Here is a 23,472-nt window from a genome sequence, read left to right as displayed (position 1 = left end):
CGAATAAGAAGCGCTGAATCTGACCGCTGTATCAGGAAACATTGGATGCTTTATATACGGTCACGATAATACTGCATATTGTCTTATGCATAATTAAACCTAATCTAATTAACATCCACATTTAAATTTCGATAATAAAATATTGACAATAAAATGCCACCCAGTGATGCTTAACCTATTTAAATAGTGTTGGTGTCGGAGGCGTTCATTCGCGGTAAGAGCAAGGTGATATTTGAAGGACTAGTGATGTATGGCACGAGTGAGTTATGGCTTGTCACTCCAGTCTCCAGGGGCGAGGGGACTGAAGGCTACAAGCCCGCACTCCGAGCTCTTCGCCTGGGCTGTCCGTGGAAACGCAAGCGGCAGGGATTTCGCTCGAGTTTTGCTGGGACCTCAGCCTAAAACGCTGTAATAGTCCATATATTTTCTTCTATATTACCAATATTATAATAAACGATAATGGGTCCGGAAAAGCATGAGTTAGAATTGCCTTTGCCCTACGTGGATGTGTCCGGTCCGTGTCCAACTTACGGAGAAGAGGAAACGGAGCTGTGCGTCCAGAGTCACTCAGAGCCGTGGAGGTAACAGAGAGGCGTCTTGGGCTCACACACAGCATGTTGTTTTTAGGTTAACAGAGTGGAAAACTATGCCTTTAATGATTTTAAACAGGGGTCGAACCCCCCCTTTGTTTTGTTCTTCATTATCAGAGGCAGTTTAGCTGTTATTGAGGGGAGAGAAGTGTTCTGTGCAGATCGTTTACTGGCACTGTGTGAGAGAGCTCTGTTGGTCTCTGGTCTTTGAATCATAATTGAGTGTCAGGGACTGATGCCTGATTTTTAGCTTTCACAGAGACCAGACAAACAAAAAGCTTTTTGAGCTGTAATAGCCTATTAGACATCTGTTGAAGGCTGGTGATTGAGCTGATAACGTTGCATTTATTTAGGCTATTTATATGAAAAGTGACAATTCTCGTTTTTGAATGTTTTGTCACGTGAAAATATGCTTCATGTAGTAACCAATTATTTAGTGCATTCATTCAAAACAAATCTCTTGACTGTTTTAACAAGACATTCAGTTTCATTAACATATTTGATTTTACTGGGCTGAACATATAGAAATTGCGGACAACACTTAAGAATAGGGAACACATATTCACTATTAAGGACTGTATGACTTTTCCCTCAGTAAACTGCTAAATTTGCTGCTTATTAATAGTAAGGTAGTTGTTAAGTTTAGGTGTGGGGTAGGATCAAGGGATCTAAAATATGGTCATGCAGAAAAAGGCATTAATATGTGCTTTATAAGTACTAATAAACAGTCAATATGCTAGTAAAATGCATGTTAATAAGCAACTAGAAAGGATAAATCCTTAAAATAAAGTGTTACCAAAAGAGCAAACTGGAAACAACTACACATTTCCACTTTTACATGATGTGCTATAATTGTCGTCTTGGTTTGCTTTAGTTTATCTTTATGGTCTCTTGGAGCTGGTGTTTCAGCTCTAAACTTCACATGCACATTTTATATTGAAAAAGGTGACATTTAAACCAAAGTGAATGGGTTGAACTGTGTTTTTGATGTGACTGTTATGAACACTCAGTGTTAAGTGCTTCACAGCATGCAAAGGGTCCCTGGAGCAGCTCTGACATTTCTCTGATGCAACTTCACTCACGATGTCAGATCTTTTACCGCTTCTCTACCTCTTTCCTCATCTTTTTAAAGAAAATTCATAAGATTAACATTTGAAGACTGGCATTATTTGTGGACTAAACATTCAGTTTTTGCATTTCAGTCAAAATCAGCTTCAGTCTGCAATTTCAGTCACCTTGTGTGAAGGACACATGATTCTGTCTCAGATGCCATTTGGATGATTTTGTCTTTATTCAGTACCTTTCTTAGGCTTATTACCCTTTGTTTGACTGAATGTCTTCTATTGCTTTGAGGATGCAGCAGTTGACCTTGTGAAGGTGCATCCTTGTTGTTGTGGCTATGTGTTTCTGTTTTGGTCTTTAATGAACTGGAAAACATGTAGTTGCAGCATCTGTAACCCAAATGGTAGTGAACCCTCTTTAAAAGGTCCTGGATCATAGCCAGGAGCAGATGTGCAAAAGCAAAAAGCCAAGATAGCACCTGCTACACACGATGTGTAAGAGCCTCACACCTCTTCCGGTACCGGACGATGTGTTTGTCCCATGAGACCCTATGAGTCAGACCGGATAAAGGATGTCTGGGAAGAATCCATTAATATAGAATCATATGTTATTTATCATGCCAACAGTGGATGTCACTTCCTTTCAGTCTCCTGCTCTTTCTCTATCTGGCGCACTAAGGGCTTAATGTGACTCCAGTTTCGCTCAATATCTATTCACATCAGCATTTACACACTGCATGTGAATTAGATTTGGGGCAGATTGGTATGCATATAGGCTTTGGAATAGAATGTTTGTCAAGGTTACTCTGGCAACCTCAGGATAATGTACTTCAGAATCCGTTACCAAAGCAACAACATACAGTACAATTTGCCCCTGGTTATTTGTAATGTGCATGTCTTTTAGCAAATAAGTGCCAAGAAATGGAACAGTTTGAATGACCTTGTGTAGACTATTTGAAATGCATTGTGTTAAATTATATTTTTATTTATAAAGAGCTCCATCTACAGTACCGTTCAAAAGACTCTGTTCTCTGTGGTTGCATTTGATTGATCAAAATGACAGAAAACAGAATTGTGAATTATTATTAGAATTAATTATCAAATTATTTAATTATTTTATAAATGTATATATTTATATTACATATTTTATTTATTTATCAATATATTTAAAAATGGAATTAATTCCTGTGATGGCAAAGCTAAATTTGTAAAATATTCAAATGTTAATATATTTGAACATTTAATGCATTAACTACATTTTCAAAAATGTCTAATATTCAAGTATTATATCTTTATAACATTAATGATAAGAACAGTGCTCAACAGTTTTGTGGAAACTACATTTTGTAGGATTTTTTGATGAATAGAATGTTCAAAAGAACACCATTTATTATACTTTTTTTTCAAACAGTCTCAGTTTTGATGAATTTAATACTGAATAAAAGTATTAATTACTGATCCCAAAAAATGTAACATTATAGTGTTGATATCCAAAAGTGAATCAACCGACTTATCAATGGCTCTTTTGAAATATTCATGTGTAGCTGCCCTTAACTGAACCCAGTATCAATCAAACTGCACCCAAAGCTGCCTTCAGCTAAAGCCTCTGTTAATATCTGTGGTAATTACAGTAGCACAGATCCCTGTTGTACAGCTAGGGATCGTCCTTGGTGAGCATCTCCACAAATTAGCTGCTTCACTCCCTCTGTCACCTCCTCGTAATTTTCCCTTAATTCACATGAAACTGTCTCAACAGAGGCTTTGTGTCTCTGAGTAGAATTAATCAAGGATTCCCCATTATAACTTTGGAAACTTTGGAAAAGCTTGGGGTTTGAGGTATTTTAGATCATTTTAACAGCATCTAAGCCTTAAATGAGTAAAACAGACCAGACACTTGAGACACATTCAAGCACTGATGCCCTGACAGTATTTCAAAACAGTAAGAAAACAAAAACCTAAAGCCCGTGGAAAATGTCTCATCTTTTGGCAGGCTGCTAGAAACAGCTCCACGATTACAATCCATGAACAATTGTGCCACTACATTATACAGCAACTTATCTACCTTGACACTGTCATTGTTCTACTAAATAAAGGCCCTGTTGTGCTCACAGGGGGAAAAAATCAATGGCTTGAAAGAATGAGCCCTCAGACAAACGTTTACAACGGGGCCATAGGTAGTAGAAATGTAGGTAACACTTTAGAATAAGGTTCCATTAGTTAATGTTAGTTAACTACTTTCGTTAACATGAACTAAGCAAGAACAATCCTTTATTAAAAATAGTTATTAAAAATCATTAACATTATTTATATTTATAGATGTAATTCAGGGCTCAACATTTTTTTTTTATCATCAAAGTATATGCAGTACTTGTCAAAATATTATGATTAAAAAAAATTTAATCAAGTCTCTGCTCACTAAGGCATTTATGTAATAACGGTAATATCGTGAAATAATATTATAATTTAAAATAGCTGTTTTCTGTTGTCATATATATTTAAATGTAGTTTAATAGATTTTAAAATAATTGAGCACCAATAACAACTGAGTATAAAATCAATCAGCATACTAGAATAATAATGCTGAAAATGTAGATTTGCTATCACAGGAATAAACTACATTAATTCAAAATTGTAATAATAATTCACAATATTATGTTTTTACTGTATTTGTGATTAAATAAATGCAGCCTCTGTGAGCATAAGGGACTAACTGCATAAATACATAAAGAAATCGTGTGTGTGTGTGTGTGTGTGTGTGTAGTTCTAAAATCTAAAAAATGTGGAAAATCCAATCTAAAAAAAAATCTTTTTATTTATGAGTTTAAAGTATTTGTTAAATCCCTATTGAATCTGGAGAAATCGCTCAAGCCCTTTTGACAGTAGTGACAGAAAGAAAAATTTAAAGCCAAATGCTTCTCCAGTGAGCTCATATAAATCAGAGTGACAAGATTTTTGTCACATTTTCATCTTTTTTCTTTGTCCCAAGTAGCATTCTGGACGCATGAGCTGTATATGTATTTGTGGTAAGTACATGAGGTCCATTTATTCAAGCAGCCTCTTACACTCCCATATGACCAACAGAAGCAAGACGAGTGGGTGTATATGCTCTGCTGTGGAATTATGTGTGTGTGTACATGTGGGCATTTATGTATTTGAATGGTATCCTTACTAAATGAACTTGATTGAACACACCCACAGTTGTAAATTCATGCACCTTTCACACAGTGGTGTACTGTGCACTGAAGAACCTGTTTGTCTGCACTCCATCCTTCTTTCTAGGTCTAGTCACTTTCATTCAGCAACAGACATGAGATCATTACTCACTTTTGGAGGCTTCGGTGAGGCTGCAGGCACAGTGGTTGCGTGCTCATCGATTCATTTCAGTTGTTTGTTGTTCCTTTGAAGGGTGAAGATGCCTTTTCACCATGTAAGAGCTGGGCTGCTCTACACAGACAACTACCTGAGCACCTCTCTCTCCGAAACTAGTGAAGAACAGCTTGCCAACATCTCCACAGAGGAGCTTGGCGGTGAGTGAGTATGTGTGTGTGTGTTTTGTTTGGATGGCTGCTATTTGTCTCAGTGTCAATGTCTATACTTTTAGAGAATTTTAAAGTATTGTTTGCCCCAGAAATTAAAATGTATTTAATTTAATTTCATTGTTTTATTACTCTTCCTTGTTCCTTAACCTGCTGTTATTTGTTTTTATTGAACACATAAAAACATTTTATTTTTATTCACAAAAGTTTCATAAAATGTTCATATTGACCACATTAGTAAGGTAAAAAAATAAAAAAAATAAAAAATAAACTTTTTAAAGTTTTGTGTAACACATTACAAATTATGTGTTGTACTTAAATGAAGCATGAATTTTGGTTATGACACATGCAAGAACCAAATGCCATTTTGGGAACAAGACATCTGGCACATTTTGAATTGAATGTGAATGCACATGAGATTTCATAGCTTAAGCAGAGGGGAAGATTTTAAGTTGATTTTAGTTTGTGCCTCATGCAATGGAAGAAAACTTAGAAAAAATGGATATATTGTCCATTTTAGAGTTTAATTGCCACCGGTAACTATAAATAATTCTAAATTAATTCATTTATATGAAGAAATTCCTCAGAAAAATATAATTAAATTGGTTTGGAACAATAAAAAAGATGGTTACATGATATAAATGTAGCATTTTTTGGTCAACTTCTTCATCCTCAATGTTTTAACATGATCATTCAGTGGTACTTAATAACAACAACCAAAGGAAACTCAAACTTAAAAAAATTACTGGAGTTTCTACAGCTAAATCTTACAGAATATTACTTTTTAAACATTTTACAAGATGTAGCTGTAATTCACAATGCATTATGGGTCAAATAAGGTTTTACAGTTGTTAACAGTATATTTCCATGTCAACTGTAATTCATTTACAAGAAGCAGGTGTTGTCACTGTAGTGTGGCATTATGGGATTGCGCGCGCATTATTCAAATCTGAAATCCAGCCGAGTGGAGCAGTGCGAGAACGATTGAAGATTAGAAGCTTTATTCATAATTCCTGGTAAGTTGACTTAATTTTACTTAAGAAATATATCCTTTTATATTTAAGTTCATGTGAAAGCGATATCATGTCACAATAGCCTCCTATCATGACATTTAGACAAGTGGCCTTGGTAACTAATGTGCAGTAAACTGGAAATTGCTATAATAGCATAGTTCTGCATAAATAGTCAAATTCTGCATTTTTCTCATTTTGGAAGTAAAATTTTCTTATTGACAGCATTTCAAGTAGTGTTTACCTAACTTTTAACATAAAGCCCAATACGAACGATTGGCAAAATTTGTGTGAAATACATGAGGTAAATGTTCAACTTTTGAGTTTATTTATAACATATGATATAAGTAGCATTTTCCAACATTTATTAATTGTATTTTCAAAAAATTGTCATTACACAGTTGTAATTTTTAATTTTTGCATTGTACGCCATGATTGGTGGTACAGTTCTACAATGTGATATTATAATTTGATTTATAATGATAAAATGTAAGAGTTTGTTTATATATTAAAATATATGCCTTTTTGGGTGTTTATTTTGGTATAATTTATGTAAATGCATTTAAAGAAATCACAAGATTATTTTCTTTATTTCTTGTAGGTGCAAAAAATAGCAGCTGATATGGAGAAATGACTGATGCTTCAAGACTAAAGCTGATTATATTAGGTAATGTATTCATTCTTTAAAACATTTTATAAACTTGTAAATTAGATTACATTTTATATTGAAATACTGCATTGTAAGTTACATTATTGCTTATATTTATTCATTTCAGGTGCACCTGGTGGCTTTTGACTATTTGAGGGTCAGATGGTTGTGAATTCATACCTCAACTTTGTAGCTGGATTTGTAGTCTTATTTGAACTTCAGTCTGGCGTCCCGGGAGCAGGCATCTTTTTCACACGTACATTTTTTCAAAGGTTACATGTTTTACTTGAGTAATTTCATTTGCAACAAAGGTTACTAATTTAGTTAAAGGGATACTCCACCCCAAAATGTCAATTTTGTCATTAAACACATTAAACCCCCATGTCGTTCCAAACCCGTAAAAGCTTGGTTCATCTTCGGAACACAATTTAAGATAATTTGAATGGGAACCAGGAGGTTTGTGACTGTCCCACTGACTGCCAAACAATTAAAAATGTCTAAGTCCAGAAAAGTATGAAAAGAATCGTTAGAATAGTCCATCTGCCATCAGTGGTTCAACTATAATTTTACAAAGCTATGAGAATATTTTTGTACGCAAAGAAATAAAAAATGATAACTTTAGTCTACAAAGTCATTATTTTTTATAATAATAATAATAATAATAATAATAATTCCTTACATTTATATAGCGCTTTTCTAGACACTCAAAGCGCTTACATAGTCAGGGGGTATCTCCTCATCCACCACCAGTGTGCAGCATCCACCTGGATGATGCGACGGCAGCCATAGTGCGCCAGAACACCCACCACACACCAGCTTACTGGTGGAGAGGAGACAGAGTGATGAAGCCAATCAGCAGATATGGGGATTGTTAGGAGGCCATGATGGTCGGAGGCCAATGTGCGAATTTAGCCAGGACGAGGTCACACCTATACTCTTTTCGAAAGACATCATGGGATTTTTAATCACCACAGAAAGTCAGGACCTCGGTTTAACGTCTCATCCGAAGGATACGCACCACATTGATTTGCTGTTAATGTTCAAATCAAAGCATAAATAAACATAGAAAGCATATCCGCGTGACTCTGCTGAGACAGAACAGCATATGCAGTTTGTGTCCAGCGGATATTCTCCAAAATGGCGCTACGCTAATGCAGAGGAGACGAATTGTTATTTTTGTTTTCTTTTCATACAAAAAGTATTGTCGTCGCTTCATAATGTTACGTTTGAACCACTAATGGCAGACGGACTATTCTTATGATGTCTTTCATACTTTTCTGGGTCTTGACAGTGTATTTTAATTGGTAGTCAATGGGACAGTCACAAGCCTCACGGTTTGCATCCAAAATATCTTAAATTGTGTTCCGAAGATGAAAAAAGCTTTTACAGGTTTGGAACGACATGGGGGTAAGTGATTAATGGCAAGATTTTCATTTTGGGGTGGAGTAACCCTTTTAGTACTGGTAAATGCTGATTGTATTGTATAAGTGGCATTTTGACATTTATTTTATTGAGCTAGATTCATTCAATACTTAACTTTATCCTGATGCTTCTACTTGTTTTTATGTGCAGATGTTTTCTTGGAATCACAACACTCACTGGATACAAGACGGATACAGATAGGCAAAACAAGTGGAAAGGTCTCAGAGAAGAGAGACAACCCTCGTGTGTGTGCTCATCTCAGAAAGTCGATGGACTTTCAGTATGTGTTTATTAAATTGTCTTTTGCAGGAATATTCTTAATTTAATAGAACATAAGCTAAAAAAATAGAATTTGTGATTTAATGTTGATTCCAGCATTTTATTTAAATCCTTTTCTTTAAAACGTTTTTTTTTAACCAAAATTATACAAATTCTGTTGATTGAACTTCATTTTTATAGAAAGTTAATGTTCTACTCAGAAAATGTATTTTTTGTTTTAACAAGTGTTTGTAGTTATTTTTGTGATGCAATGTTATTTTTATGATACGATTTTAACTGTTGAAAGACTGAACATTTTATTTTACCAGTAAAACCTTGCAATGTCTTTCTGCCAGTTTTAATAAATACTTATTTGCAACATCATTGGCTTGGTTTTTATGAATTTGTCAATGTATTAAGATAGAGCTCATGATAATGCATTTATAAAATTATTCTTTACAGAATTTTCAAGTTATTACAACATCATCTTGGATTTAGGGGTATTTACAAGATCTTATTTGTAACTTTAGTTGCCAGGTAAATACTACAATTTAATACAATTACAAAAGAATGCTGTAAAATATATTTACATGATTTTATCTCCAAATTTTGTTTCCAGGTAATTACAAAATATTGCTGTAAAATAAACTACAATATTAATTAAATGTTACTGTAAAAAAATACTGCAATTTACTGTATTTCACCTACAGCAATTAACTGTAATTTACCTTGCAGTAATATATACAGGATTTTATTGGCAACTTTTTGCCAGTAAAATCCTGTAAATTCTACAGTACATTTTTACAGTGCATTGTTAATTCGCTTATGCCTGTGTGTGATAAACATTATAAACCCATTACAGTCACTGCCCCACTGCAGTCCATTGTAACTGGAAATCTCACTTTCCTCATCTGGAATGTCTTGCCGGTCATGTGTTGAGGCAGTGCCTTAGGGCACACAAGAAGAAAATCGATGGTCTGACTGCTGGGTTAGAAGGTGTCATGAATACAGTGGTTGATTTGAAGAGATGTCTGAACTGTGAAACTCTCAGATGGAATTAATGTTTGCAGCACCTCCTTTGAAAATGATTGTTTTGGCAGACTAGGAACCGAGGGCTGGCCACAGTGGGAGGTTCTGTGGTTTGCATATTCATGAAATGAGGGATTAAATGTGAGAGTAGCAGTTCAGACGAGATCTGTCTTTGCAGAAAGAAAAATTCTTGAGGGAGATAAAGAGGACCTTGTTAAATAATGAGCCACTGACTGAATCAACTTATCAATTCAATTAACTCACATTGAATGAAATCTAGTTGCCTTGCTATAAGCCTTTGGACATTTGTCTAAATCTGTTAAAAAGTCACATGTAAAGCATAAAAAGAAGCTAAAATATAATTAAGTCAAGACAAAGAGGCTTCTAAGAAAATGGGGCATGTGGAGAGGATTGGCTTTTGCTAATGGCAGAGGAATTAACCCACATGTCCTAATGAGATTGACATTTTGTTCTTTTATGCTTAAGGTTCCAGGGTCACCCAATGCTTTATTTTTTAAATACCAAGAGTAAAATACTTTTTTTAAATGAATTAACCTATGGTAGTTAATTCCTCTACTTAAATCCCTCTTTTTATTATGTACTTTCAGAAAGGTCAGTTATTTTGGATGTGTTCACACTTTGGCAGGTTTGGTTCAATTAAAATGAACTCTGGTGTGATTGTTTAATTAGTGCGGTTCCTTTAAATAAGTGCAAATGCTGCCATTTAAACCTTGGAGAGCAGCAAACATGTCAACTGAGACCCACTTTGTCGGGTGGTCTCGGTCAACATCCAAACAAACTCTGGTAAAGTTTAACTGAATGATGCAATACATTGTATGTGTAACTTTTACACATGGAGTTCTCATCCAGTAAAAATACAACCATATGAAATACAATGAGCCCAATTAGCCCAAAACGCAGCACTGTTTTGGATGTCTGGTTGGTTCCATTGTAAATTCTGTGTCATAAAAGCAGTCATATTAGGTTTATGCCTTTTGTTTTGTTTTCTTTAGGCTCTGTGTTAAAAATGGCCATGTGAATGCTGTTTTATTTGATTTGATTATATGTTAGACATCAACTAAACATTTCTCACGGTGCCTATTTGAAGTATATTATCAAATTTTGTTTACAATCCATTCTTACAAGATTAAGAAAAGTCTTCAAGTGACTAAAGTATCAACCTGACACTTCAAGGTTAAATATGTTATGAACTATTAATACAAGACCATTAAGGTATTTCCGATGCCAACAGATTTATTTAAAGGAATGCAAAAAACATCCAGGCTTTGGGAAATGCAGGAAGCGCTCAGTTCAGCATATTACAAGGCAAAGGCTCCTCTACCTCTTTATCCCAAAATAACACCAAAGTGTGTCTTTAAGATGGCAAAAAGGTTTCATACACCTCAGAAAAGATACCAGATATGCGTGCTATTTTGGTTGTTGCCGTTTGTGATTTGGTGTGGGTTGCTTAACCCGAGCTGAACTGAAAAACCGGCTCTGATGCCCTTTGAAATGGTGGATAAACGTTCAGTCACAGCGCACTAAATACACGGCTTTGAGAACAGAACGAGCTGCATTTAGTATTTCTGCTGTTTGTGCGATAGTACACTGTGTTACTGCTGAGAAAAGCAAGCGTTATATAATACATGTCACCTAATGCTTGCCGATGACGTGCACATTCCACTTGAATTATAAATGTGTCTATTGGGTTATTTGTGTTTACTGACTGTTCTGCATTTCTGTTTTGTCTCGTTTCTCTGCAGAGATTCGAGAGGCGTTCCGAGTTCTAGATAGGGATGGGAATGGATTCATTTCAAAGCAGGAGCTGGGTATGGCCATGCGCTCTCTGGGGTACATGCCCAGTGAGGTGGAGCTGGCTATTATCATGCAGAGACTGGACATGGACGGTGAGTCAGTCTCTTTCTACATCTGTCTTATTCTCCACACAAACAAAAGAAGCGTCTGTCTTCTGATCATCTGTGAAACAGCTTTACATTCTGTCACAGACCCCTTCCAGTCCTCGCACTGGACAGATATATGATATTCTGAACAGTTCATGCTTAGAAGCAATCACAGAACTGAACAATTTATCCAGCACAGTGGGGCTGTAAATACACCAGTGAGTGAGGTGAATTCGGAGAAGCCTGCATCTTACTGAGTGTGTGTGTGTGTGTGTGTGTCCGGCTTCAAGGGTCCTCAAGGTCAGGTCATTATTGACTGAATGGTTTGAGAACATGCATTGATTTAGCTCTTAAAACCACCTGGAAGTTTGTATTTATTTATTTGTTTCTGTAGGACAGTTACAAGTGTTGAATGTAGCTTACAATGTGGGTGTAGGAAGATTTTTTAGACCTCATAATATGAATTTTGATTGATAAAGATCAGTATTACATCCGTTTTATGATGCAACGAAATAAAATGTCATTTCAAAATATATATTTTTAGGATCTTTATTTGGCATAAATGGTTATGAAGAACCTTAAACATCCATGGAACTTTTCAAATGCAGATAAGGATCTCTATAGTCAAAAAAGGTTCCTTATATTTCTAAAATGTTCTTTAAAATGGTTCTTTTAGGAACTGTTCACTGAAAGGTTCTTTGGGAAACCAAACATTGTTCTTCTATGGCATCATTGCTAAAACCTTTATTTTTAAGCTGGGCTGCATCTCAGGTTTTGACTCTTAATCATAAACCATATATAACCTCAGTACAGAATGCAGATATGAATGCACCTCTTTATTTCAGTAATAAATATTTAAGATTCAGCAGTAGACTGGAGATAAAGTTTTGCAGCACAGTGGGAACATTAGCCTGATAACACACTTATCACTTTGAGATCCACTGTCGCTCTCAGCTGCTGTCGCCTTTCGTATAGCTCAGACAAGTCATTTTCTTCTTTTCAGGAAAGGTTGAGAGAAAGATTGATAGCTGTTATGCATGCTTACCACTGTTCACACGCCATGATATTTTTGTTTTTGTTTTTGTTTTTAAAAGAGTTCTGGTCGAATGTCTGTCAAGAGCATGCACCTTAAGGAGATGATTAGATTCAGTTTAACTTTAAACTATTAATGAAAAAAGGAGTTAGCAGCTGCAAATTGATCAAAATTTTAATTTGCCTGGCGCATGATATTGGCTTTATTGAATGAAACAGCACAGGAAACCAATGGCAAATGAAATGTGAAAAGAAAAAGATCATTGTCAGTTTCAGATGCAGGCTAATGGTTAGATCAAGTCAATTTGAATATATCAGATCTGTAGCCTGCTTAGTTCAAAGACATAAACAGTTTCATTTAGCTGAACCGCACCAGTAAAAACAGCATAACAAAGTAATCACCAAAGCGGTGCATGCAGATCCTTTTAAATTATAATAGTTCCTGAGACTTAGGTAGATGTAGATTAGTGATCCCTGAAGGGCAATTAATAATTCTGTTCTGTTCTGTTCTTTAACTGATTTTAAGAACTTTAACAAGCTGTTCTCCTGAGGTTGAATGTAAATAGTTTCTAGCGACAGGAAACTGCTGTGCAACGTAACAAATTTTCAACCAGTCAGAATATATTTAATGATTATATTTAACTGCTTGTTTTAAAATGTGTTGATTTTAAATATTAATCTAAAGGAATAATTCACCCTAAAAGATGTATATGAGTTTGCTTCATCATCAGAACAGATTTGGAGAAATTTTGCATTTCATCACTTTCTCACCAAGGGAGGCTCAGAAGTGAATGGGTGCCGTCAGAATGAGAGTCCAAACAGCTGATAAAAACATCATGCTTTTTTTATGTGAACTAATCTTTTAAGTGACCATTAGATTACAGTGAAAGTATTCCAGATATGAAAACATCATATACAAAGATATTTATTCAATATGGACAAATACGATTAAAAAAACAAATCTCATTCAAACTGATAACCAACATGGTACTAATATACACTATATACCCAAGATCCTTAATTTTTTTTACTTAAACCAATTAAAGCTCTTTTTGTCATTCTCTCTGATTCTAAACCAGATCTTCTCTTTCTGATGCAGGTGATGGACAGGTGGACTTTGATGAATTTATGACAATATTGGGACCTAAACTTGTTTCTTCTGAAACCAGAGAGGGCTTCTTAGGAAGTACAATAGACAGCATATTCTGGCAGGTATGAAAAGCATCCATCTGTTTTCTGTATCTCAATGTTCTCTTGTCTTGTCTCATTATTTGGGTGTACATTTGTATTCTGAGTAGGCAGATAAGATTACGGGTCACACTTTGCCCTCTTCAACTGCTTCCTCCGTCCCATGACAACTGGTGAATGTGATTCTTCTCAGCCTGTGGGCTTCAAAGTGAGCAGGCAGATCTTACCATTTCAAAGTGAACATCCATTCGTATAGTGAGGAAATCACTTCCAAGAGTTTCACTTCCAAGAGATTTCTTTGAGCATCGGGGAAGGCATATTAATTGAAAGATTTGCCACTTAAAAAGGAAGTATAGATCTGAATTAGTCATCACAGGCATTTGGGCAGCGTTTTCACTCTCTCTCTCTCTCTCTCTCTCTCTTGCTTGGTCTTCATCTCTGCTTTTATTAAATAAGAATTTAGACCGAAAAAATTGCTGACTTCCTGTCTTGATTGAGCAGTGTCTGAGTTTATGTTTGCATGTCAATGTGTAGCGTCTTTCCCTCACAGAGGAAGCCAAGCGATGTGAGTAGGAGTGAGGAACAGCAAGGTCACAGACACTGGTTTTCTCGAAGGTGATTTAAATGCTCATCTCAACACACCTTTCGTGGGACACAGTGACTCATAACTGCAACAGTAATCTATGTAACATCTTCGCACCAGCATACCAAGCACCCTCTCCCTCTCTGATGTTATTATGAGGCCAATACAAGTCTAATAACGGCACAATGACAAAACCTCCTGGGAAATGTTGTGTTTTGACAGAGCAGCTGTTATTGGTATCATTTCGGTTTTCTACTAGAGATCCTAAACTTTTCTTGCACAGTTCAGATTTTGAATATGTGGTTTAGTGTTATTGTTCAAAAACTTGAGGTCAGTAAAATTAGTGACCCTGGACCACAAAACCCATTATAAGTAGCACGGGTCTATATATACTGTGTGTGTGTGTGTGTGTGTGTGTGTGTGTATATATATATATATATATATATATATATATATATATATATATATATATATATATATATATATATATATATATATATATTTGTAGTATTAGACAACAATACATTGTATGGGTCAAAATGATCAATATCTCTTCGTTAAAGTTCATCTTCAAAAATCATTAGGATATTAAGTAAAGATCATTTTGTAAATTTCCTACCATAAGTATATCAACTCTTAATTTTTTACTTTTAATTAGTAATATGCAGTGTTGGGGGTAACAAGTTACAAAGTAACGGATTACAGTAACTATATTTCTTTTTTGGGTAACGAAGTAAAGTAACGCATTACACTAATAATATTGGTAACTACGCTACTTTACTAGACTATAGGAACGCGCTATCCTGAGTTACACATGCCGTGTTTGCCTGTGTGTAAAGTTCTGGGCCGGGTTTCCCGATAGCGATTGATCTTAGCACTTAAGAGTGTTTTATACGAGTAATTTATCGATCGTTCGTTATTATTTGACGTGTGTTTCCCAACATTGCATGTAAAGCAATCACACGTAGCTGTGCTTCAAGTGCTACCTAGGAGTCGCTCTCCGTTTGTCAAGTGCTGAAATGTCATCTTATAGACGGTTCCATCGGGCGCACGCGCCTGGCCCTAAGTTAACTTCCGGTCTGTGTTGTGTATATCGGTCTGGCTGCGGTGCCTTCTACAAAAGCAGTTTAAGTTAAGGTGATGAGTAGATTTTCCAAAAGGCTTTGTTGAATGAACATGAGCACATACTGCATGTTTAATAATAATAATAATTCCTTACATTTATATGTTTAAATATCAAAACGACAGACAGGTGTTTTTATATCACTGTATTTCTGAAGTAAGACTTGCATGTTATATGCCTGATAAAGCAGTGTTTGTGAGCTCAGCGCTGCTTTGTTTCCAGCTGTTACTGGGGAAACCTCTATTTCTCGCGCTTTAAAGCATCTCCTGAACATTTCATAAGGCTATTTTAAGAAAAATTGAATAAATGAAGTTTTTTTAATGCATTTAAATAATTACACATGCTAAAAAAAATCAAACATATGGTGAAGAATAAATAAAACATTTCATAGGGCCCTAAATATGTAATCTTTTTTAAACTTTTAATAAAATGCTGTGAAAATGTATAAGTGTTATGATTCAAATTAATTAGACATGCTTTTTGATTAATACAATTACATTTAACCATTAAAAAGGAGTTGAGAAAAAAATAAAACAGAAAAAAATGGAATCTAGAAAAATTAAAATGGAAAACGGAATTTGGAAAAAATTCCCTAAAAATTTTAAGTAGTGAGGTTACTTTTCAAATTCAGTAACTAGTAAAGTAATCTCTTTACAATTTACAGAAGTAACTAGTAACTATATAAAAAAATTTGAGTAACTAGCTCAACACTAGCAATATGCATTGCTAAGAACTTCATTTGGACAACTTTAAAGGCAATTTTCTCAATATCTTGATTTTTCAGATTTTCAAATAGTTATATCTCGGCCAAATAATATCCTATCCTAGCAAACCATATGTCAATGGAAAGCTTATTTATTCAGCATTCAGATAATGTAAGAATCATCTGATGTAAAATTTGACCCTTTGTGTTCCAGGATCACATTTTTTTTTTTTTTTTATAATTTATTTAGCAGGGATGCTTACTGATCTAAATCGATCAAATTGATCAAAATCTTAATCTCATTTATTAATTCATAAAAACCTAATTCTACAAATATAAATCATCAATTATTTTTTCGATTTGTAATAATAATACCAATATTAATAAAAACCAAAACATTTAAACAGACTACAATGACAGATTTAAGTTAATGAACGATTTACACTTAATTTATATACATTTACAGTACAGTACATCAATCCTGTTACCTTTTGATTTTTTTCCAAGATTTTTTTCTTCAAGGTCAAGTGCATTTTTGCAGGCATTATCTGTAAAGTTCCTGTCAAAAGCTGTTTGCGTCATAAAACTATTCTTATAAATATTAACGCACCATGTCTTTGACATTGAGGTCTGGTAGATTGATGGCCTCTATATAAAGAGTCACACACAGTGCATTGGAACCAGATCATGTCCAAAAAGCTGTTGATTTTTAAATCTGTAGATGTGAAGTCATAAACCAGTGAGATAGAAAGTTAGCTCTGATCTGTCAGCAGAAAGAAGTTGTGTGTGTCCTCATAAGGATGTCATCTCAGATTGGATTTGCATGCTGACTAGGACATTTTTCATCCCAAGAACCTCGAGGCCCTTTGTGTAACATGACAGACTGAGCACGTATTAGTGGGGAGCGTTTAAAAATGTTCTTAACAAGATTGTCAATGGGGACGTCAGAGTGGAGCCAAGAGCTAGAGGCAATCGTGGATTATTAGGAACACATAGCCATAAACAAGCTTGTTTTCCCCACCTTGAGGAACACACACCTGGGGAGTGTGTGTGGTGTTGTTGCCAACAGCCCTGTTTTGACAGTGGAAATAAAAAACAGTCAGCATTAACCAGCATCACTAACAGCACATTCTAGCTAAACATGATGTATAATTCATGTGTATTTCTATTTTTGTTTTACTAGTGTTTGTATTACTATGTTGTATTACATGACAAGCACATTTCTGATGTTTTCTACGATTCTTGAAAAAAAAAAAATAGGAAAAATAAAAAACTAAATTCACATTTTTTATCGTACTGAGCCAAAATGTTTATACACTAGTGTAAATATATAAATATTTGGCAAATGAAATTGTCCCATTCATTTGTGCTTAGTAATTAAGCAGAATGATTTATGCAAACTTTACACAAATCAAATCTCACGAGACCAAATTCACATTTATGTACAGAAATTGTACAATATTATAAAATGTATAAAAAATTATTTTATATTCCATTTCTGGAATATAATGTCAATAAATAACTGATAACAAAAATATCTGAGCAGAGAGGGAAAAAATATGAAACTGACTTGATATTGTAAGTCAGTGCCAAAAAAGCATGGAACTTCTAAGGCTCATGAATATTAATTAGGTGATGTAATATTAGAACAAGCTAATTAATAATCAGCCCGGTCTTTTCTCTAGATAGTGACATCACAAGCCACAAACTTTGCAAAACCACTGGTCTGTTGGAAACTTTGAGCTGGTCAAATAGTCTACAGACATAAAATAAAAATGTCAACACATTTTTAGCGCACAATATTTTGCCTACAAGTGGATTGGGCTATAATGTCCTAATGGATTTGTTTGTTTGAAATCAGCTCTATGTTTAGTATTCATGCAAGTAAAAGGCAATAGTCCTGTCTCTGTTGTGTTATGAAATGAAGATTAAAATATTTTTTGACAGCTAGTTGAAGGAGTGGGTGAATAAACAGAAGAAAGAGAAACTAAGAGAAATATGAAAAATGCAGTGAGCCAAGATTATAGAAGAATTCAGGAATATCCCCAACAGTCACGGCAATATTACCGAGTTTGTCTCTTTTTCAACTCTCCACAGCTGACAACTCAATTAAGCCGTGAATCAGCCCGGCGCTGTCCTCCTCCATGTCCGGCCCAGATGAATGACACCAGCATCTCTCTAACATCGTCTGCTTGTATAGCCAGCGGCATCAATGCTACGCTAGAGCCATAACTGTCTGATAGGAAACTAAAAACCTCTGTGGAGGCATTTAGAGCAGCATCACAAACAAACTCAGCAGGATTGGATACACAAATATTCACTTTTCAGAGCCATTTGTGCTGACGAGTGTAGAAGGGAGATTACCACTAGGCAGTGAATTTAAAATACTGCAAGCTTTTAACAACACAAGAAGATGGCCACATTTGTGCAATCCACAAAGGCTGCATTTTTTGATCATAAAAGCAATAACATTGTGACTCATTATTAGAAATTAAAATGATATATTTAAAAATGTGATTCAAGTGAGTGACAATACATACAGCCAAGTATAGTGACCCATACTCAGAATTTGTGCTCTGCATTTAACACATCCAAAGTGCACACACACAGCAGTGAACACACACACCATGAACACACACCCGGAGCAGTGGGCAGCTATTTATGCTGCGGCACCCGGGGAGCAGTTGGGAGTTCGGTGCCTTGCTCAAGGGTACTTCAGTTATGGTATTGCCAGCCCGAGAATCAAACCCACAACCTTATGGTTAGGAGTCAAACTCTCTAAACATTAGGTCACTACTTCCCTTATTCCTGTGATGGCAAATCTGAATTTTCAGCATCATTACTCCAGTCTTCAGTGTCACATGATCATTCAGAAATCATTCTTATATGCTGATTAGGTGCTGATGAATAAAAAGTTGAAAAGGAACAGGCTTTATTTAAAAATTATAAACTTTTGTAACATTATGCACATTTTTACTCTCACTTTCAGGCATTTCAATGTGTAAATGCTGCATTAATAATGTACCAAAATTATAGTAGCATTCAGGTATTTGACGTATGTATCATGTATACATGTTTGTGTGTATGTGTGTGCGTGCGTGTGTGTGTGTGTGTGTGTGTGAACGGAATGTGTTTATATTATTTACATACAAAAAACATTTACTTCAGTGAAAGTTTAGATTTTGCATAATTTTTGAATGAAAATCAAAATCAAAATTATAATGTTGTGCTTTCCAAACTGAATTTGGCTGTAAACAACGGATTCGAAAACGCCCTCACCTGCCATGATTAAAAACGCTGTGTAAACATACTGTAAACATTGTGTCAACTTATTATGCAAGTATGATGAACAGCGATAAATGGGCGGATGCTGAAGTGCAGGCACTTGCAGCAAATGTAAAAAAAATATAGTTTTAAGTCATAATGGGTGCTCCTAATATTAGATGAATATGATTGGTGATCATAACATTTAAAAATCTTATCAACCTGACCACAAAAGAGATTTATTTCTGTTACAATATACGATCAGTGCTAAAACAAGGAATCTTTTTTGTTGTTGTTGTTTTCGTTGTTGCTAAAAATGAACATTCTGACGGGGAAAGTATTTGAATATAAATTGCAGCAGGGCATAATATATCATATCATGAACAAGATGAATGACTGTCAATGCACGGATCACTCAGAATGCAGACCATTTTTTTCCAAACATCATTTGTCTACCTGTGGACAGATTTTTGGCATTGCAGCGTTACCTTCTCCATCTTGCCTTCACTCGACAACATGTGCTCCCATTTCTTCCCTCCCATTGGCAGTCGCAGCTCATTTGCATAAAGTGCAACTTTTCTCAATTTTGTCACATTGCTGGACACGCCCACGCTTGCGCGGTGCTGCCGGAAATCACAAACTTCTGGTCATTTTATCACTGCAAATGGCTGCATGTTAAGTTGCTGCTCTTTGAGTAGATAAATGTGTATGTACATAGGTTAATGACACCTGTTTTCTGCTTGTAATTCTCTCATCTGCAATTATCCTGTTGATTGCCTTCTATCGTCTGAACACTTCAGCTAATGGAAAGGGGATGAAAGTAGGACAGATTCATTGCTTCTTTCACACTGGCGGTCATTAACATGATGAGATAACAATCAGGCCCACGAGCAGATGGGTCCTAACTGTGTCAAATGTCACATGTGGAGACTGTGACAGAGACACTGCATTGGTTATGTCTTAAACCTCGTAAACGGCTCATCGACTGTGTGAGTGTTTTCGCCTATGAATGCTGATCACTCCATGCATACATGCAAAACTGGATCACAACAGACTCTGTGCAATTTAAAATTAGCCAATATTTAACCAGGTCCCAGTGCAAGTACTTGATATAGAGTAGCCGCTGTTAGAGAAAGTAGTTTTTAATATTGGCCCAGGTTTCGTGGAGATGAATGAAAAGGAGTTCATTCAAAGTAATGGATGGCGGATAAACCCCAGACCCTCCTGTTACAATCGCCCTGCTCCCAAACGCACCATTCATGCCCAAATGCCATCTGTTCAGTTCACAGATCCCAAAGTGACAGTTGCAGAACTGGCAGCTGAATTACAGGCTGTTAGTGCCTTGGAAATGATTTCACAGAAGACAGTTGTACGTGTCTGTGTCTGTGTGCTCGTAGTTCAAGGGTATTATAGTAGGGGCATATCACTGCACTTCCTCAAACGATTTTTCAGTGCTTTTTTGGCAAGCAGTAATAAGATGTTGGAGTCTCTGATAAGACACCACAGACGATCCGGTCCCCCCTGATGTCTTGACAGAGTGATATAGTATCGATTGGCAGACTGTATGAGATATTCTGAATCATCTCGTCTTGATTAAGGATCGGCTTACTTAGATTCTGCTGTGGCTTTGAAAAAATCCAGATAAAAGCAGGAGATAAAAATAGGTCTGTCAAATTAACATTTAATTTAATACAGTTAGTTATTTTAAAATGAACACATTTAATTATATATTGAGAAATGTTCCCTCAGTGCAAGCAGTTTGAACTGAAGTATTTCCTCCTAAAGGCAAAGTATGTTTTTTGATTCCACAGACTGTTCAGAGAGAAAGATATAACAACAACAATAATATTGATAATAATAATGTAATATTTAATAATATTAATTAAATTTAATTAATTATTAAATCAATTATATTATAATTTAAAAATTGAAGTATAATTATTAAATAATTATATTAATTTAGTAGTAGTAGTTGTAAATAGTAGTGTTGTTTTATTTATTACTATTATTTTTTTGTAATTTCTTTACTCATCTTCCACAATAATGTCTTCATCCATTTAATATTTATCCACAGCCAGGCCAGAGAAAAAAAATGATAATAAAATAATAATAATAATAATAATAATATTTTGTCACAATAATGTTTTTGAATGATGTAGGGTATATTATGTTTTGAGTCCATATACTACTTCTACCACTACTACTAATTATTATTCAATTTTTTTTATTAAAGCAACAATATTTTGACTTCTAAAGGGCCTTATAAATAAATAATAATTATTATTAATGTATTATTATTATTATTATTATTATAATTATTAATAATAATTTTAAATAAAACAATATTTTAACTTTTAAAGGGACTTTTTTGTAACTTACTCGGCTGTCAAAGTAATGTCTTTATACTATTGTAATTTGGTAAATATTCACAACATACTATTATTTGCATTCAATTTGAATAATTGTTGTGGAAAAGTGAAATTCATTTGAATGTTTTTTAGTAGACTAGCACTAGCAAAAGTATACAAAGATTTTGATTTGACCATCACAAATAACTTGATCAATGCCAACCAGTAGACTGAATTTCACGCTGCGTCTGTGGAGTCAGCTGATATGGTCATTCGCTCGTCTCTCCTCACATTAGTGAAGCTTATCGCTCTATACCAGCATTAATGTGGCTCTGAGTTATAGAGGAGAGCAGGCAGACAAGGAATGGGAGAGAAAAAGAGCCGAGCTCCTATTTGATTGTGACAAATGTGTCTGGACACCTTCAACACGGCACTTACTGCCCCGTCCCTCGCTCAGTGGGTCACCCAAACACATCAGCCTCTGACAGATTCCTTCATGGCCCATCTCCCCCAGCGCGCAGATCCTCTTAGCCGTGTGACATGAGAGCTGGCACAAACCAGACACACTTTTAACACCACTTCTAGGCTTTGGAGTGGACGGCAATAACAAAGTGTGAACTTGAAATATTAAGACACAATTGCTCTACTCCAAAAACATATCATCCATGAAGACTCCTCAAAAAAAAAGATAGGCAACTTAATTATGTTGCTTTTTAAGATGCATCTTTTTGGACAGATTTCTGTGGCAGCATCATATAGAGCCTTCCCAGAACGCAGAGCTCAGTAAAATATCAATTGCGGATGAAGCGAGTGAGATGCTTATTACACATGAACTTATATTTCATTAAGTCTTAATGTAAACAGTTCAGACTAATGAAAAACTGATCATTTTAATCAATATTTGTGTTTGCTGTTTATTTTTATGCTTGAGTGTAGTTATTAGTTTCACAACATGCTAAAATCAAACTAAAAGTGGTCCCCGGTATTGTTTCTACCTTATTTAATCCATAAAAATGTGTTTTGTTGGTGTAAATGAAAGCATATAGGTTGATTCAGTGATGTTAAATAATTAGTTCCTGAAGACTGAGGCGGTTAACTTGGTTTTTGGAACAGGTTTAGTATATTGTAATTAAGAAAGGCATGGTTGAATACAAACTGTGAAAGTTTAACAAGCAATGTGTAAATCATCTCAATAATTTGCCAGTAGAACAGGCATTTTAACTCTCTGAATTAGTTTATTATTATGAATTTGTTTGTTCTGTCTTTCTTTATGAGAGCTGTTCCAAATCATGTACCAATTAATCATGTACCTGGCATTAAAACGAGAATGTTTGGGTAATTGAAACGTTAATCACCTTCTCTGCTGGGTGATACTTCAGGATTGATTGTCAAAGATGGAAATCAATACAGGCTTTTAGTGCCTGCACTGTAAAATAAGCAACACAGTGAGTGTAAATCTGAAATAATCAGAGGCCACTCAAATGCCTGTCATATCAAACAGACTGCGTGGATTACAGCCAAAACACACACACACAAACACACACACACACACATTAGCATTTACTCACACAGTGCAGACCTCCTACAAGATCGCTCCTGTATTGGTGTCATAAATGAAGTTCAACTGAACGTGGAGAAAAAAAAGGAACGCATAATGTGACAATATTTTTTGGATTGATTTCCCCCCCTGAATTTATTGTTTAAATTTTTCATGCTTCATATTAATGTTTTAGTTGGAACCATGCTAGTTTAATGCAAACATGATTCCAAAACAG

At 35.2% G+C, this 23,472-nt stretch overlaps 1 protein-coding gene across 2 annotated transcripts in view; it reads left to right on the top strand.

Moving 5' to 3' along the window:
• The window catches only part of caln2 (calneuron 2), a 34,556-nt gene that overhangs the window by 895 nt on the left and 10,189 nt on the right, over nucleotides 1-23,472 (top strand). Inside the window, exons 1-4 of one of the 2 annotated variants that reach the window (XM_026196053.1) lie at nucleotides 314-581; nucleotides 5,057-5,178; nucleotides 11,319-11,462; nucleotides 13,588-13,700. In XM_026196053.1, coding sequence (XP_026051838.1) covers nucleotides 460-581; nucleotides 5,057-5,178; nucleotides 11,319-11,462; nucleotides 13,588-13,700 — 501 coding nt within the window. In that variant the 5' untranslated portion in view covers nucleotides 314-459. Of the gene's footprint in view, nucleotides 1-313; nucleotides 582-5,056; nucleotides 5,179-11,318; nucleotides 11,463-13,587; nucleotides 13,701-23,472 lie in introns of those variants that run through there. The other variant, XM_026196054.1, reaches the window with a different exon arrangement.

This window comes from Carassius auratus, chromosome 21, assembly GCF_003368295.1.
Source record: "Carassius auratus strain Wakin chromosome 21, ASM336829v1, whole genome shotgun sequence".
NCBI classification, from domain to species: domain Eukaryota; kingdom Metazoa; phylum Chordata; class Actinopteri; order Cypriniformes; family Cyprinidae; genus Carassius; species Carassius auratus.
Note: the sequence above shows the minus strand (reverse complement) of the source record. Positions and strands in the feature narration are given on the sequence as shown.